General features: G+C 42.3%; 1 protein-coding gene across 8 annotated transcripts in view; it reads left to right on the top strand.

Annotated features, from left to right (window-relative positions):
- The window catches only part of specc1 (sperm antigen with calponin homology and coiled-coil domains 1), a 73,836-nt gene that overhangs the window by 48,460 nt on the left and 8,938 nt on the right, over positions 1-16,438 (top strand). For 7 of the 8 annotated variants that reach the window (XR_008831243.1, XM_056411423.1, XM_056411420.1 and 4 more), the window contains 6 exons: positions 672-847; positions 4,700-4,863; positions 5,362-5,462; positions 5,572-5,647; positions 6,505-6,649; positions 8,581-8,683. Coding sequence is in view for 7 of the 8 variants with exons in the window: in XM_056411423.1 (XP_056267398.1) it covers positions 672-847; positions 4,700-4,863; positions 5,362-5,462; positions 5,572-5,647; positions 6,505-6,649; positions 8,581-8,683 (765 nt within the window). In the remaining variant the exon portion in view is untranslated. The remainder of the gene's footprint in view (positions 1-671; positions 848-4,699; positions 4,864-5,361; positions 5,463-5,571; positions 5,648-6,504; positions 6,650-8,580; positions 8,684-16,438) is intronic. The other variant, XM_056411425.1, reaches the window with a different exon arrangement.

Below are 16,438 nucleotides of genomic sequence, written 5' to 3'. Positions count from 1 at the left end.
TTCAATATGAAGACCCATCAAGTTCATAAAGTGTGCTCTGACTTGTTTGGTTACATTTGTTTAATAAATCAAAGCAGTTAGGCCATCACAGGCTGAAGACAATACAGTTGTAAACAAACAAAAAGGGTTGAGGTTGTTTTCAAGATGATATAGAAGAAATGGACAAAAAGTGTTTTATGTTACAGTTGCGTATCAAAAAGTCAGTTTGGAAGTTTTTCTGCCTTTTACTGCCAGGAAAAATAATAGTGGATTATAAAACTCATTCAAGTCACCGTAGTGATCGTTCTCTCTTTACTTGGAATCCCTCGAAACTACGGGGGGTCAGTGAGTGAGTGACACTCAAAAGATAATTTCAGGTGGAGTACAGAACCACTTTAAGGCTGGAAGATGTTCTTGTGCATTTCTTTTCTTGTCTTTTTGGTAAAATGTTCGACCTAGGAAGCATCTGTTCAAGTATTATTTCAGTAGCATCCAGGTGGGCTGTTCACCTTTTATATTCCCCCATGAACATCACCTTTGTTTTCAGTTTTTCTTTTTGTGAGACTCTATTTTTTTCCCCAATGTTGACGTCCAATTAAATCCAAAGTTTGTCGGCCTGTATGAGTTTGTATGTGTCTATACTTGCGTCTTCGTGTATTGTACACTGTATATCCATATGTTTGTGTCCTTAGGACGAAAAAGAAGAGTGGCGTCGGTTCCAGGCGGACCTTCAGACGGCAGTGGTGGTGGCAAATGACATCAAGGTGGAGGCTCAGCAGGAGCTGCGGACACTCAGGAGGCAGCTGCAGGAGGAACAGGATCGCAGCGCAAAGCTCTCGACAGACCTCGAAGCCCTGCAGGGTGTCAGGTACCATTCCCACAATACTCTTTTTCCTTTTTTTAAGTTTCTCCAAACTCCACCAATCACCCACTTCCCGACTCACTGCTGTTCCTTTCTCTCTGAACATAATTTCAACATGAGATACCTGCCAGAGTCTTGCCATATCCCCATCCACTGGTTTTAACATGTGACACAAACAGTCATTTATTATCATTTTAACTCTCAAGAGTCTCTTGCTTAAGAGGTTTCCAAAAGTCCGACCTGTTGTCAAAGCAGGATAACATGTTGACCTGGATGTGTTTAGTGTCCAGACATTATTCAGTTCATATCTTGGTATTTCACAAGATTATATCCTTGGGGATTCAGAGTTTAGGTTTCTGGGATGTGGCAGACTCTGTTGGTACATTAGCAGTCTCCTGCGGTATTTCCCTCTGTATTCTACTCCTTTAAGCTGCTGCCCTCACTGTCACCCTCTTCCACACTGAACATTGCCCTGTAGAAACATTCAAACTTCACAATAAAATACAGAATATTTACAAGAGGAAATTATTATTTCCTGAGAAGGCAGAGAAGCTGCTTAGAAGTGTTTTACAATGCAACACAGAAGCCAGTGAAGCTCTGTCAATATTTCACGCCAATGTATCACGCAATTTAAGATTGAATGTAGTGTTGTTGCACTGTGGCCATGCAGTCATGAGATTGATTTACTAATAGAGAGTGTTGCATTGGTTTGTGTGTGGGTTTACTGTGTGTTTATATTTTTTTTATATATATGTTTTTTTGAGCGTGCAAATGCCATGGTGTTTTTGACAGTGTTGTCCCCTTTCATTATCATGCCAGGTGAAATACTCCTGTGGCAAAGTCTGCTTAGAGTTGCTACTGTATAGCTCTGTGTTTATTTGTTTGGCTGGTCGTGGTATCGTGCTTAAAGCGAACAGATAATCTCTAACCGATTCCACTTGAAATCTACTCAGTCGTACTATAATCACCTCACAGACCTCATGAGAGCAGTTTAGTGTAGAAGAAATATTTGGTTTAAAACCAAAGATTTCATTCAGTCTTTGTGAATTACTATTACTTTACTAGTTTGAGACCATGGCTAAAACAGCGAAGCTTCCCCGAGATTAGCTGTTACGCTGCGTCCGCTCCCCACCTCCAGCAGCCCCCTGTGATGACCCTCTGACAAGCCTCCCTATGTAAAGTCCAGGTGAGTTCCCGGCCCTGTCAGCCCTCTCTCAGCCAGCCTGCATCCCCTCCTCTGTGTGCTGCTGCTCACTGACCTTCCTGTCTGTGTTTGGCTTCGTGTTGCTGCTACAGCCTGTCCGACTGTCCGACTCTGTCCGTCTCTCTGTATGCTGGCTGATTACACCTCCAGGACTATCTCACCTTCCTGGTTTGCTTTGCCTCGTCCTTTAAACCTGCCGTTGTAGTAGATGTATCTGGTGCCACCTGCTGTTCTTTGAATGAATAACCCACCACTGTTTTTGGTGACATAGCAGGATGGGCTGCGCGGCATGACTGGATTAAAATCTATGCGTCATGTGCTCGGATACATTTGCATAGCGTCTTTATCACCCAGTTAATTAGTCATGCTAGACATTATGAGTGACCTTATTGATTCTATGAAGTATGCATGGAATTGAGGTTTTTTAAAAGTCCAGAAGGGCCCAATGGTCTGCATTTCATAGTGTCAATGTTCAGAAGAAATGTAAGATTTTAGGATGTTGCACATATAGAGGTCTGTTTAAATACAGTATAAAGTAGTTCATCTTCCTTCCTCTTGTCTTTTCAGATTAAGTACCGGAGCCACTTTTGATACCAAGACGGCAGTAGAAGGGCACTAGAGAAGTGCCCTCCACCGCGTGAAGACAGTGTTATCGTTGTACGAATTAGCTTTCTGTGTCATTCACAATGTAATGTGGTGAGCCAGTCTCATTCAGAGCCACAGTCACCAGTGCAGTAACCAACGAGTCTCGTGATACAGAGTCTGGCTTCAAATTCTTTACATTCTTATGAACCCTTTCAATAATAGTTCTGTATTTTTCTTTCTCAATTAATGTATTCTTTTTTTTTTTTTCTTGACCCAAGTTAAAGAAACGGAAGACTCATTTTCATACTGTGCAAAGCTGATTTGTGCCTTTTTAGAAAGTTGATATGGTACAGTAGAGGGTAATAATCTGTGACATAAAGCCCCAGAACAAAGTCAGACTGAAGAACATAACATCAGAAAAACACAATTTCAAGGCAAGAACAATGCAGCAGAATTGAGTCGAGTTGATATTATTATTATTTTTAAAGTTGTTAAACTATTTAAAATGACAAATTACTTTCACTTTAACGTCTGTCCGCTTACTTTAAAACTTGAAATTTCTGATCTGTTGAAAATAAACCAGTTTGGTCTTTATTACTGAAAGGAAACTGAATGCAGTATCACTAATTAGCCATTAGATGGCACCATGTAACACACAATTACCATACAGATGTCTTCACTGGACATACTGGTATAATTTGTTCTATTACTGTTTGTATATGTATATTGCTTTGTTCCTTTTTTTTAATCTACGGAGAAAATAACCAGGTTGATGTCAGCCATGCTGGCAGATCCAGAACACTGCCAACATTAGATTTCCAACTGCCACAAACACAAACAGCTGTACCTCAGAGTCATGTTTTACACTCCTCAAACGTACCTAAAGGTTCATGGTCCATTTTGACTCAATTAATAAGAATACTGTGCAACAGATTTCTTAAATGATTATTTTTCCACTGCCAGATGAGTTGAACTCATTTTCTACCCTTCCTCTTTTCAGCAACATTACTGACAAGTTAATATAGAATCAAACACGTAGACATTTTAACTGAACCTCAAAGGACACACAAAGCTTTGACACTTGTCGATCAATCTTGAATCGCTGTTAATCATATTGAGAGATTTCTTCAGCCTCCTTGTGATCCTCATAGTGTGATGTTGCTCACTTTAAAAGATGCATCACTAATCACAAGGTTGATTTTTATTTCACCTTTGAGCCAAACCCATATACACAGTACTCCTGTGTTGTTGTAATATGATGGTATATTACAGGATCTCAGGTTTAGTTTAGAGACGTTCAATTTGTATTGGAGAAATTCAATCTGTGCATATTTAATGAAAAGCCATACTGTTTTACCAGATGATAAGGTACTGGTGCTCAACATGTAAACATTTGGATATGCTCAAAAATACCATCTACAAAAAAAACAGATGGTAACTGTGTAGTATGTCATTTTCTGTCTCTGGTAAAGCCATTTACTGAACAATACAGTGAATGTGTTGTTAATTTATTGTGCAAAGAAAGACAAGAAAGACTGGTTCTATGTCTGAAAGAATGCATTAAAGTGTACCGTATATCTGTTTGACTGTTGCTCATTTGGCAAATAAATAAAGGACATTGCACCAGTCCGACTGTGGTTGTGTCTCTTTCAGTTGACACTCTCTGGAGGTAAGTTTAGTGCAATGTTTAAGAGACAAATTCCTCTCTTCATTCACCACTGATAGACAATCCGAATCCCTTCACTCTGTAGCCTGGAGTCCAATGTCCACCGGGGGGCAGCGGGTACAACGTGCCTTGAAGAACGTTTGAATCTGCAGTTGATCATTAGTTATCGATAGTTCTCCAGTTCAAACTTTGCTCACATGATCGTGTCAATGCACGGAGTAAACATCTTGTATAAGGTACATTCATTTGTACTCATCAGAAAATCTCATAAAATGGGATAAGAATGTGAGGGCTTTCGAGTCTCATCTTCAGATGCACACGCTGTCTCCTCAGATTCTCCTCTCCACAGGTGTTTGCAATATATATGTCTCGACACAGCAACCCTGTTCATTCTGTCTGTTAGGTCCCACGGTGACGAGGTGAGGGGGTCCGACTCCGACATCAACCGTCACTGGTCCGGCATCTCCATGATCCCGACCACACCCTCCGACGCAGGTGGAGATGCCGACTCAGAGCCTGAAGCTACTGTCAAAACCCTCATTAAGTCCTTTGATACTGTTGGACAGAGTGAGCACTGAGCACTTCACACACACACACACACACACACACAGACAAACACACACAGGGAATCCCAACACAGCAGTGTAACTATAGAGAACAGCTGGGGAGATTTCCAGTTCATTATCTTGTAGTCTGTGTGGCCTGGAATGACCTACAGGACCGTGTCAACAGAACATTAGACGCCTCATATGAAGGTAGACTTTGGCAAAAGAGTTGTATTGGACACAGCACGTAATCAATTTATAAGTCAACAAGATTCTGATCAACAACATGAATGCTGACTGGATACTACCAACAGATTTTTAGTATGAAAAGAGTATTTGATGGCAACACATTTGTATGTTATTTCGGTGCTGGTTTTAAATACTCCAGTTCTCTCCTTGCTTCTTTTTTAAAATGTGTATCTTTTTTACCTCAATCCATACTGAACGTGAGTCGTTTTATTTCTGCCTCCCGATTCTCTTTGTGGATGATAACCAATGGGTATATGATCTGGTCTTTCAGATGGAGCAGGCCACACAGTTCAAATGCATTCCTCTCCAAGAACCCCGCTGAGTGGGATCCCTGTACGCTCTGCACCTGCTGCTGCTGTCTCCCCCGTCCAGGTACACACCAAGATAGTTGTCCTGTCCAGATAAAATAACTTCCGACAAGTGATTCACTTTTTCACACTCTGACGTGAGGAGATCTCTCTTCTGTTTTATGTTCTTTTAGAGACACACGTACATAAAGCCACTGTCAAAGACACTAGAAAAAAGAATCAACCACGGAGAATTCTCTCATCATCATGGTATGTAACACACATGTGGTTTTAGCTGTTTAATTTACATGTATATCCATAATTAATTTATGATGTCGAATGAAAGGCCTCGCTCACTGCTTTTAGGTCAATAGACAGACAGCCAAGTGCTACTCTGAATCAGTTCCTTTAGAAATGAGTATGGCTGAAATGTTTACACAGTTTAATTCATGAGATAAATGAAGATATGCCATCATCCACCTTCCGTTGTTTTTGTGGATAGTTTTATGATTTTATTCTCTGAAAGCAAATACTGTAAATGTGATGAATGAGCTCTTAAAATGTCTGCATCTCCAGTCAACAGATGTTCCAGCTCCTCCATGTATAAATTGGCCGAGAAACGTACAGTAACATGTGCACACCCCGTGCCGCCGCTCCCATAACGCGCACTACACGCTGTGCGTAGGGCACCAAGTCCTGAGGGGGCACCACAAAATAGGCAACTAAAAAAATCCTCATAGTTATAATAATTATAATGCAGATATTATTTTATTATAGAAATATTAGGCATATTTTAGGCATGTATATCACAGACAGAGGTGCTCAGGCAGCCGTATTCTGATGAGTAGGCTGAAAACTGAAGGTGACGGGATATTTCTATTTAACTTACGTTGACATTTTAGGAGATGAAAAATCTCAGACTTTTTATTTCCAGTCCTATAATTGAATGTGTGCATTTGCTTTCCATTTCCAGTCGTTCTCTTTCAAAACCTGCTCTTGAATGTTTACACTCTTGAATGTTTACGCTCACTTGTACGTTTTGTTGCAGCCCTACTTTACAATACCGTAATGCATCTCAATGTGCTTCTTAAAATATATTATGTTCCCTCCGTTTCTGACTACCGCAGAGAAGTTGTCGGGCTGCGGGGAAGACCTGAAACCTAACAGCCTGATGAGGAAGAGCCCTTCTCTGGAGTCTGTCATCAAGCCCCCCGCCTCCCTCAGCAAACGCACAGCATCCTTTAGCTACAACCGAGGCAACAGCAAACTCAGGTGGGCCCACCCAAAGGACCCGATTCACTGGGAGACAATTCCATTGGGTTTTATACAGCAAAATATGTGTTTCCTTTAGTTTTCACTTTTTATATGCGACTTCTCTACATGCAACATGATTGTTGGTGGAAATACGTAGGAAATCAGACAGAAATGTAAGTTGAATGTTGTGAAACACGCCGTGTGTGTTCTCTGCACACACACACATGCTCTGACTTACACAACAAAACAGACAGTTGAATAATAATAATAATTGTTTACATTAAAAATAGTTCTCCATTTTAGTAAAACAGAAGTTCCCCCCTTCATTGCTTAACCCAAGTGTTGGTGTTAATGCCACTATTACTGCACAACATTGTCGGCTTTTTAAGTAACAATACATTGTACAACAATACAGTTTTAAACATTCAAGTCCCAGTTGAGAAACTTTGGAGTTGTACAACTTGTGTTGCCCACAGTGTTGACACACAAAATGGAGTTCAGTTTATCAGAAAGGAAACTTTTCAGACCACTCCTATCTACCTATTTATCTATCTATCTATCTGTCCATCTATCTGTCAATCTATTTATCTATGTATCTGTCAATCCATCTATCTATTCATCTGTCAATCTATCTGTCTATCTATCTATCTGTAAATCTGTCTCTCTATCTATCAAGTTGTTGAATTACTCTCCCATTTTAACATCTTTCTACATTATTAGTGTAAGTGCATGGCAGACCTTCACACAGGCCTTGTCTCTCAGACCGCAGGACATCCCCATGTTGGGTTTCAGGCTCATGTCATGATATAGCTAATCTATCACTGCTGATGAACGCAGACGCTCGTCAGCCCTGTCCGAAAAAAATCGGTTTGGACAGGAACTTGCTGCTTCCGGCCTTGCTGCGCCTTAAACAGAGAAATAATGAATTTACCAGCAGAGCTGCTGCGAGTTGCGAAAGGTTTAGCATGCTCAGATCAACGTGCGTGTCTCGTGGTCTTCCCATGGCCTCAGCTGCAGCCCCAGCGCCCGGGGAGCAGACCCTCTGAATACAGCTTCAGACAGGCGTTAAACCAATCTGTTGTCCCACTCATGTATCTGTCCTATGATGACGTGCAATCAGTATTCTGTATGTAAATATGTAAGCATGAGCACATGGAGATGGAATTAAAAAATATAGTAATAATTGGAGGGAGGAATGCCAAAACAAACCTCTCACACTAAAAGCCAAACTGAATAGTGAGCTGTGAATTGTTGGCTTCACTCCAAAGTCATCTTGAACCATATCTAGACACAAATAAAGTGAACTGCAAAGACGCTTCAATCTTGTGATGATAACATGAAAGTGAAACAGGAAAGTAAAAGTATCACATTATTGTATAAATGGATCACTTTAGTCATTTGATACTAGAACGTATTAAAATGTTCTCCATCGTGGACCGGTCTGTGCAGACCATCATACAATATCATGCCTCTATGTTTACAGTATTAAGTTTAAAGCTATATAGTCAAATGAATGCTACATACATCCATGTTATTTGTTACATCATATTTAATGGTCTCGTTATAGTTTGATGCACAATGTTAGTGGTCAGTTTGTTTTTCATAAAATAGTCGTTTTCTGTAGTTTTCCCTCTGGCGTGTAAACTGGACTGCTGAACACTATTTAACTTTCCTGATCTAAAATAACAACAATATTTACAAATAAAAAGGGGGAACTTTTTTAACTCCCTGAAGCATGAGATGATACCATGAGCACAATGTGAAATCTGGAAATAATCAAGTGTGTTTACATCATGGCTTAGTGTCAGACATACAAATGACTTTCGACACAGGAAATTTGTCCTGAAGAATGTTAACTTAATTGTATACATTTTTAGACTATAATTAATTACTTACATAACTTAACTGTGTGCATGCGTGTGCGTGTGCGTGTGTTCCCCTGGTGACAGTGTGGAAAGAAAGGACCCCTTGGCTGCACTGGCGCGGGAGTACGGAGGATCGAAGAGAAACGCTCTACTCAAGTGGTGCCAGAAGAAAACAGAAGGCTATCCGGTAGGCCAGAGACCTCTCTCAAATACAACGTTACGTTATTGCTACGTTGTCTGGCAGCTTTATTTTAGTCTTGTCAGATTTTCATTCAAAAATGGCATGACAGCTCCCACGGCCTCCCTTTGTATTCCATCGATGTGGCTTTGGACTCATGCCATCGGGTTCGGTAGTTATTTCATTACCTTTTTTTTGTTGCCATCACTGAGGTGTTAGACTTTATTTGGATATAACTGTTGACCGACCCACCATTCGCCCACCTGTCATGTCACTGGGGGTATAACGTCCCTGTGGCACAGAGGTAATGGAAACAATGATGCAAAGCACTCGATGTTACCGACGCACTGGATTTATACAGGTGTGTATTTATATAGCCCTGCTTGTGTTTATGCATGGCCATTTGTTTATGCATTGTTATTGCGTCGTGTCCCCATCTGTGTTCCCTGTGTCCATGGAGCCAAGTGCTTACAATCACCTGGCTTAGCTGCTCCCCTAATACCCAGTTTAAGGAGCCCATTGAGCCCAGTGGGATTAGAGATTTGTAATCATCATGTTTGTGTGCCAGATTGCCAGCTAGCTAACGCTAAAACTCTTACCGACAGGCAGACTGGTCCCAACCTACGAAAAGAAAGAAGAGAAAATAGGAAAAGGAGTCATTCCAGCCCTTAGCGTGCGTCTCTGTGGCTTGACCAAGTATGAAAAAGCTTGGGTGTCGATAACTGCTAAAAATAGACCCCGCGTTGCCAGTGATGAATGCTCTGAATAATAGGATGAGTTGTCAGATCAATAGTTCCTATTGCTCAAGCACAACGCTGCTCGGTGGACTTTGAGTCACCCTCCCTTCATCTCAGGTCGGATGTTTGATGGCCTCACAGACCAGTGTGAGTAAAACACTCACAGAAAATCATCTGTGACCAGATCAGGGTTTTTCCTGGGTCAAAATGGGTCTTCGGTGTCACCGTAATTAGCAGACATCAATGTATTATTTTTTCCCATAAATAACGGAGGCTATGCTTGAGGAAATCATTTTGCTTCCACTTTAGATTAAAATAGAGAGGCTAATAGATTGACAATAGTCCAGGTGTATTCGTGCACGTCGGGCTGTTGAGTGATCAGCAGCTGGCCGCTCTGTCCATTCGCGCACCTCACAGTTGCGTATTGATCAGACAAGAAGACATGCTTATCAACTCGATTACTATTGATCAAAACAGAACGAGAGTTCGGCTGTAGCCTACTTGAAACATACTATTGAGAACATATTCGCTGACATGCACGTGATGAACACAGTTATTTGTATTTTTATTTTATTTATTTTTTTCCCCATCGCAGACTTTTTTTTGCCTTAGGCGCTCGGGATTTGTCATAGGCGTTCGGGAAAACGGCTTAGGCGCGTGCCCAAATTTTCTCTATGCAGGAAAAACTGAGATGAGATAAACTGCTGTTGAGCAACAGACTGGGGATCTGCCGTCATAAAATGACGAACCTGAATAAAGAGAGCGCATTGTTTAGCTTTTTACAGTCCTGTGTTAATGACACTGGCTTGCAAGGAAAGGTCACTGGTTTAAGAACCGTTTCCACCAGGAGCCTCATGCCTATTTACTTAAGAACTTTCAAAGTGCGACAGAGGAAAACTCCCAAGAAACTTAATTTCTTGAGAGTTTCTCTTGCTCCGATGTGAGGTCAAAGGTCAGGGATGTCGTATGTGTAGAGATTGTAAAGCCCTCTGAGGCAAATCTGTAATTTGTGATATTGGGCTGTACAAAATACACTGAATTGAATTGAATTACATGTAACGTAAAGTAATTCAGCTCATTCGGAAACAAAAACGGAGGCAAATACTCAATATGCAAATTCAAGTTGTTAAAAAACATGTTTTTAAAAGAGATTAAAAAGGCTTAACAAAGTCATGCGTCCTGATGTCTTCAGGCATTTTAAGTTGCCCTATGTAATAGCACCAGCTAATAGTAAGTGTTGGAGGAATATATATAGGGCTTACATTTGAGATGTTCAAAAGGAGAGAATATTTCGCATTCATTCTCTGTTGATTGATCAATAATTGCTCGTATTGATTGTTAGCGCTGCAGTTGTCCAGGTGAAACCCATTTTACATCTGTGTGTCAAATCTTCCTATAAGTGTTAAATCAATGTCGGGCAGTAGAAGTGTAGTCGTAGCATTGAATAAAAAACACTACAGTTAAGTACCCAAAGTGCTCAGAATGGCGCTTCAGTAGAAGTCAATGTGCTGAGAAACCTTCTCCGTGCAAACCCACCCTCTTTGAAAAGAAACCCAAATGCAAATCTCAGTTCAGTTCAGGACAGGAGGGTACAGCAACGGGAAACCCTCAATGGAGCCTCATTTCCATTTAAGTATGGAATCTATGATCCCCCTCACAAAGGGCTTAGCAACACACTGTGATTGGTTGAAAGTACGAGGAATGCAGTAAGAAGATTTGGCAACGGGCACGATCGGTCCCCTCCTGGAGGAACTGTTCCTCCATTCCAGCTGGGACCCCTCGGGTTTGGGCCTTTTCTCCAGGTGTGCCATGTGCCTGTGATTGGATTCATTCAAAGACTATTTGGCAGTTAACCATAACACATTTCTATTTTTAGAACAAGTGTGACTGCACGTTACTATTTTGCTTTCAGAGCAGTTAAACATGATGCATATATATATATATATTTGCATATCTGATTTTAGTTTGTTTCTTTTATCTATATGGAACTTCTTAACATTATGCAATACACTGGTTATGCTGCGGTATACGACGGCATCAAGAACAAAGGGGTAGATAAAGAGAAGCAGATGAGCCCAAGATGCCGTCACAGGTTGAGACATCTGACATGAATTCAGCCAAATATTTCCCCAAATACTTTGTACATAAATTTGAGTTTCCCAGCAGAGATAACTGAGAGCAGCTGTTTTTGACCTCTTGGGATTTTTGCTTTTTATGGTGTATTCCAGCACCCTCCACATGGACTTCAGATTTCTCTGATGCGTGTGTGACATCGTCTCGTGTCTGTGCGCCACTTACAGTAAAAGGAGCTCAGTTGAGGCCTCTGTCCACTGGCACTGCTTAATTTCGGCAAAAGGTTACTGTCACTGTTCATGTCTGGTGAAAGATCAGGCTGGTGCGGTGCTATGAGGCCACCGTCCACATGGAAGTGTCCAGAGACTGTCTGCCACACAGCTTGTAACTCCTGGACAGAACGACGGTCGCCTTAAATACAACGACATCCAGGCTGCCAGCTTTGTGTTTCCTTCTCTCCGTCATGCTTGTGCTCTGATAAAAAGTCAGGGGGCGTTTGGTTTTGTCAATACACCCAATTGCAGTTTGCAGTCCCTCTCTCCTCTGCCGTGAAGTAAGGTCAAAGAGGTTATCGCTCAACACTAATTGGCTCTTAAGTTTGAAGTGACCCGGTTGTAATTTATGTTTGGCCTCTTCAAGCTACATTATTAATGGCCGGTTGGAAGAGGCAGCTGTTTACTTTGATAACGAGCTCTTATATCGTGCCCGTCTGACAGCACGGAGCCAGAAATGCTGCCGTGTGAGACGGGGACAAAGCCGACGGGGTCAGCCCTGTGTCAGTTGTTATTGCAGTCCCATTGTTGGCCGACCTGTTGGTCAAACAGCAGCGTATTTAAAGTGAAACGGAAAACCGGAGCTATTGTAAGCACGTCGGGAGGTTATTTGATGTTTAGATGCAAATAGCCGCCGAGGGCACAATAAATCTAAAGGGTTATAGTGAGACACAAAGCCTGGTGTCACACTTAGCCCGTTTACTGTGATCAATAAAGAGATGAGAGAGATGAGTGCTTGTACTCATCACACGGAGAAGATTAACTGAGAGGACAGTGTAGGTTGTGATAGACAAAAAAAAGAAAGAATGAAGTGTCACTGTGTTGATCCATGTAATGTAAGGTGTGATTTGGCAAATGCATGCCGATGTTCTTCTTTAATGCATATCGGGGACATGGGGGGGAGAAAACGTGATGAAAGCAGTAACCATGGCCTACGTGCCTTAAATTGTGCATCCTCTTGAGCCATGTGTGTATGTCTGTGTACCTGTATGGATATGTGTGTGTGTGTGTGTGTGTGTGTGTGTGTGTGTGTGTGTGTGTGTGAACAGGGTCTGCCATGTGGATCCTGTCCCTGGATGGACCGTCACAGCTATCACGGTTAGGGAAAGAAAAACACACATCGGATGGATAGGATGACTGATGACTGCCATCACCATGGAGAAGAGCCCCTTTACCCCTGAGGGAGAATGTGGTGAATGAAGGAGTGTGTCCACTGCCAGTGGCGGCTGGTGAATTTTTTGGGGGGGGGCGCAGTTGGACGACGTGGTTTAAATAGCACTCAACAATGAGAAGAAAAGAGGTTTTGAGTAGAATATTGGCAAAAACAAAGCTTTATTTCAAGAACACAGCGTGCTCAACACTGTCCAACAACAACTATCAACACACTGTAACTTTAGCATGAGAGGTTCAGAGCAGCTTTAAGGAACATTGGGTTGGGTTTCAGAGGTTTACAAAATAAAAGAGTTTCACCCTCACATGAAAGATGTTCAGAGCAGAATAGAGTCAGAAAGAGATCACATGTTACATTGGGTGTTTGTGTTTTCGATGCCAGTTCGGTCTCCTTCTGCTGCTCTGCTCTGCAAACAGGGTTAGCTTCATGCTGTTAGCTAGTTAGCTTCATGCTGTTAGCGAGTTAGCTTCATGCTGTTAGCTAGATAACTGCGGCAAGATTCGTGCTTCTTACACTTGTCTGAAGCTCTTTAGATCCCTCCCCCCGTTGTCGTCCAGAGAGTTTCAGTCCCAGGACTTTGGAACAACAGACAGGGGAAACAAGACAGCGCATTACTCACTGAGCCTCCAGCTGACAGCTCCGTTAGCAACCTGCTCGCGTAGCTCCGTGGAGCTCTCTGGCTGAGGGAACGATACCGGTCTCTGATAGGCCGAATAGTCCAGTCACGTGAAATAAGAAACGATGTCATTGGCCAGGGCGCACATTTTTTTTCATCCACCAATGAGAAGCCGTCCTTGCCGAAACGACCGTGAAATGTTTGCTCGCTGCCACACACACACGTTTGGCCAGAGCCCCGAAAATGGGGAGGGGCTTCTCTCCGTGAGGATGAGTGGCGATATATTATTTATGTCACATTTAACTTAAGTGGTTGTTGACAGGCTGACGGTCTCCCACACACATTTAGCGCGTCAACACGGTATATTTGCTATTTAAATGATTTGGTATATAATGTTTTTTGACAGGATATATTATATTTTTTTCTTCTTTTTTTTCCTTTCATCTCAACATGTTAAGAGGGGCGGCGCCCTAGCGCCCCCTATGGACGCACCGCCGCTGTCCACTGCCTCTAGAGCCCAGAGGTCATTAGAGCAGTCGAATATGTGACCTGTGTAAAACACTCAAAGCGCGGAGGATGTGATGTCCAGTCGAGCTCCGACACGACAAACGTCAGATTCTGAGAAAGACGGATCGATCACGGAAGACCTTCAGCTCACTGTGATGGACTCTGTGGGAGAGGAGGGGCCTCGCACAGGAACATGGTGTTCACGAGGGATTCTGTGCTCGTCAGAGCTGGATCGGACTCCGACTTGAAACACAAGACCGCTTTTAAACAACTTCTGTTACGCTGGTCAAATGTGTCATGTTTGGTGACTTTTATCTGCGCACAACCTTTTCCTGCTCTCAAGGTCTCAAAGCCTTTACAATGTGGTTCGATACCAGCCAGATTACAAAGCAGTATGACCTCAGAGCAAGCGGGACTATTTTCATATCTCATTTGGGGATTTTTTTTTGTGTTCAAACTTTTGAAATCTTAGTTTTTTTTAAATGCCTTCTTCACAAAAGTGGCCATTTTTGGCCTCGTTCAGTAAATAAAGGGTTTCTAGAACATCTGGTCAGTTGGAAAAAACTCCAGCCTCCTACTGTATATTTATCCGACTCTTTGATGTCTTAATTTAGGACAGCTTTTTTAACTTCTTTTTTTCTCAATTAACCATAGAAGCCAAACCAAAATAAATAAGCTGTTTGTTCAGGATGGGAACAATGAGCAAAGGCTCTGAACATGAGGCTCAGCTGGGCCTGACAGAGCACAGCTCATCCGGCCACATCTGGGAAACACACACGCACGCACACACACACACACACACACACACACACACACGCACACACACAAAGCCATTGAAGAGACAGGATTGGACCTTAAAGCGAGTGTGAAGTGGAGGTCAGACACCGAGGAGGGGAAGAGGTTTGCAGTTCAATAAGTAGTCATTATTGTATATTTGTTATTGTTATCACCAGTTGTTGTTATTAATAACCCTGGACATTTTGACAGGTGGTTGTGCTAAATGATTATGTCTGATTTGAAGACTTTAAATCGGAACAGAGGTCCAGGATGCGTACAGCTTCGCTCAGTAGAAGGACCAGAGGCAGGGGGATCCCTTTTTAACTCTGATCCACGATACATAAATTCAAATTAGAATTGAGTTCAAGAGTCAAATAATGAATCAACAGTCCATTATTACGTTTGGCTCAGAGGTCTCCTTTAGATAACAATAATATAAATATAGCTTTTTATCGTAGGTGATTTTCTGCCAAACGTAGATCTGTCAGGGCATCAATGCAGCTGGTCTGTGCCCTCTGTAACCTGTGTGGCCCTCTCCACTCTTTATCCTGCAGAATACATCCACCACATCCCATATAAAGACAGGATGAGTGTGTGGAGAGCAGCGCCATCAGGCTCCACCAGCTCTGTGACCTTCCTGGTCGGCCTGTCTTTCTCTCCACAGTCCCTCCTGCCGGGCGTTCAGCCTGTCATTGCTCATGACTGTGATTCATGGCATGGTACATTAGGCCTTTCTCCCCCTCTCTCCCTTCTCTCTCTCTCTTACTCTATTTCAAACTTTATTTCTCTCTTTTTTTCCCTTCTCCTCTCTTCTTTAAGTTCTTTATTTCCTTTTCTCACATTTCATTCGTGGCCGTTTGTCTCCGTGTTGCCCGACTCATTCGAGGTGTGGTAGCGAGATTCTGACAGGAAATATACTGAGACTAGCTCATCAGTCAGATGGCTCTCCCAGGCTTGATGTCTCCTGCTTTCACCCTTTAGACTGATGTCTATTTAACAAGCTGTGTGTGCATGTGTGTGTCACAGATTTCCTCCATCCTTTGCCTCCATCCCTTCCCTGCTCACTCGCTGCATGTCGCATTGTGCTCGGTGGGTTTTGGTGGGTAACGGCACGTTGACATCAGGGTGCCAAGAGTCATGGAAGCCTGACAGCAGAGAACCGTAACTCCATGTTTGTGGAAGGGACACCAGTCCAGTAGCTTCACACGTTGCAGCAGAGTGCACACACACTCAACCCCTGTTGCTGCACACGCTGTTAATGGCTGTCCGTGTTGCTTTCAGCGCTTGGCTCGTGTCCAGCTCGTCTGTGAAATCTAAATGGTTTACAACGGAGAGCTTATGCTGCCCTCGGTCTTTAATGTCCTCTGCAGCTTAAGTCAAGTTTAGGCCTGAAATAATTACCTGAATAACTGATTAGTTGATTGTCAGAAAAATGTCCGTCAATATTTTTTGACCATCAATTAAAGGCATTTTCTCTTGATAATAAAACTTAACATTCGCCGTTTAAATCTTTTTCACTTTTAGGAGATTCTGCTTTTGTTCTGTTTCCTGTCATTGTATCATTTGATACTTTTGTAATCTGACAAAACAACTTATTTGTAGGCAGCATCT

The sequence above is a fragment of the Pseudoliparis swirei genome, chromosome 3 (genome assembly GCF_029220125.1).
Source record: "Pseudoliparis swirei isolate HS2019 ecotype Mariana Trench chromosome 3, NWPU_hadal_v1, whole genome shotgun sequence".
Lineage (NCBI taxonomy): Eukaryota > Metazoa > Chordata > Actinopteri > Perciformes > Liparidae > Pseudoliparis > Pseudoliparis swirei.
This window is presented reverse-complemented; position numbering and strand designations above follow the sequence as displayed.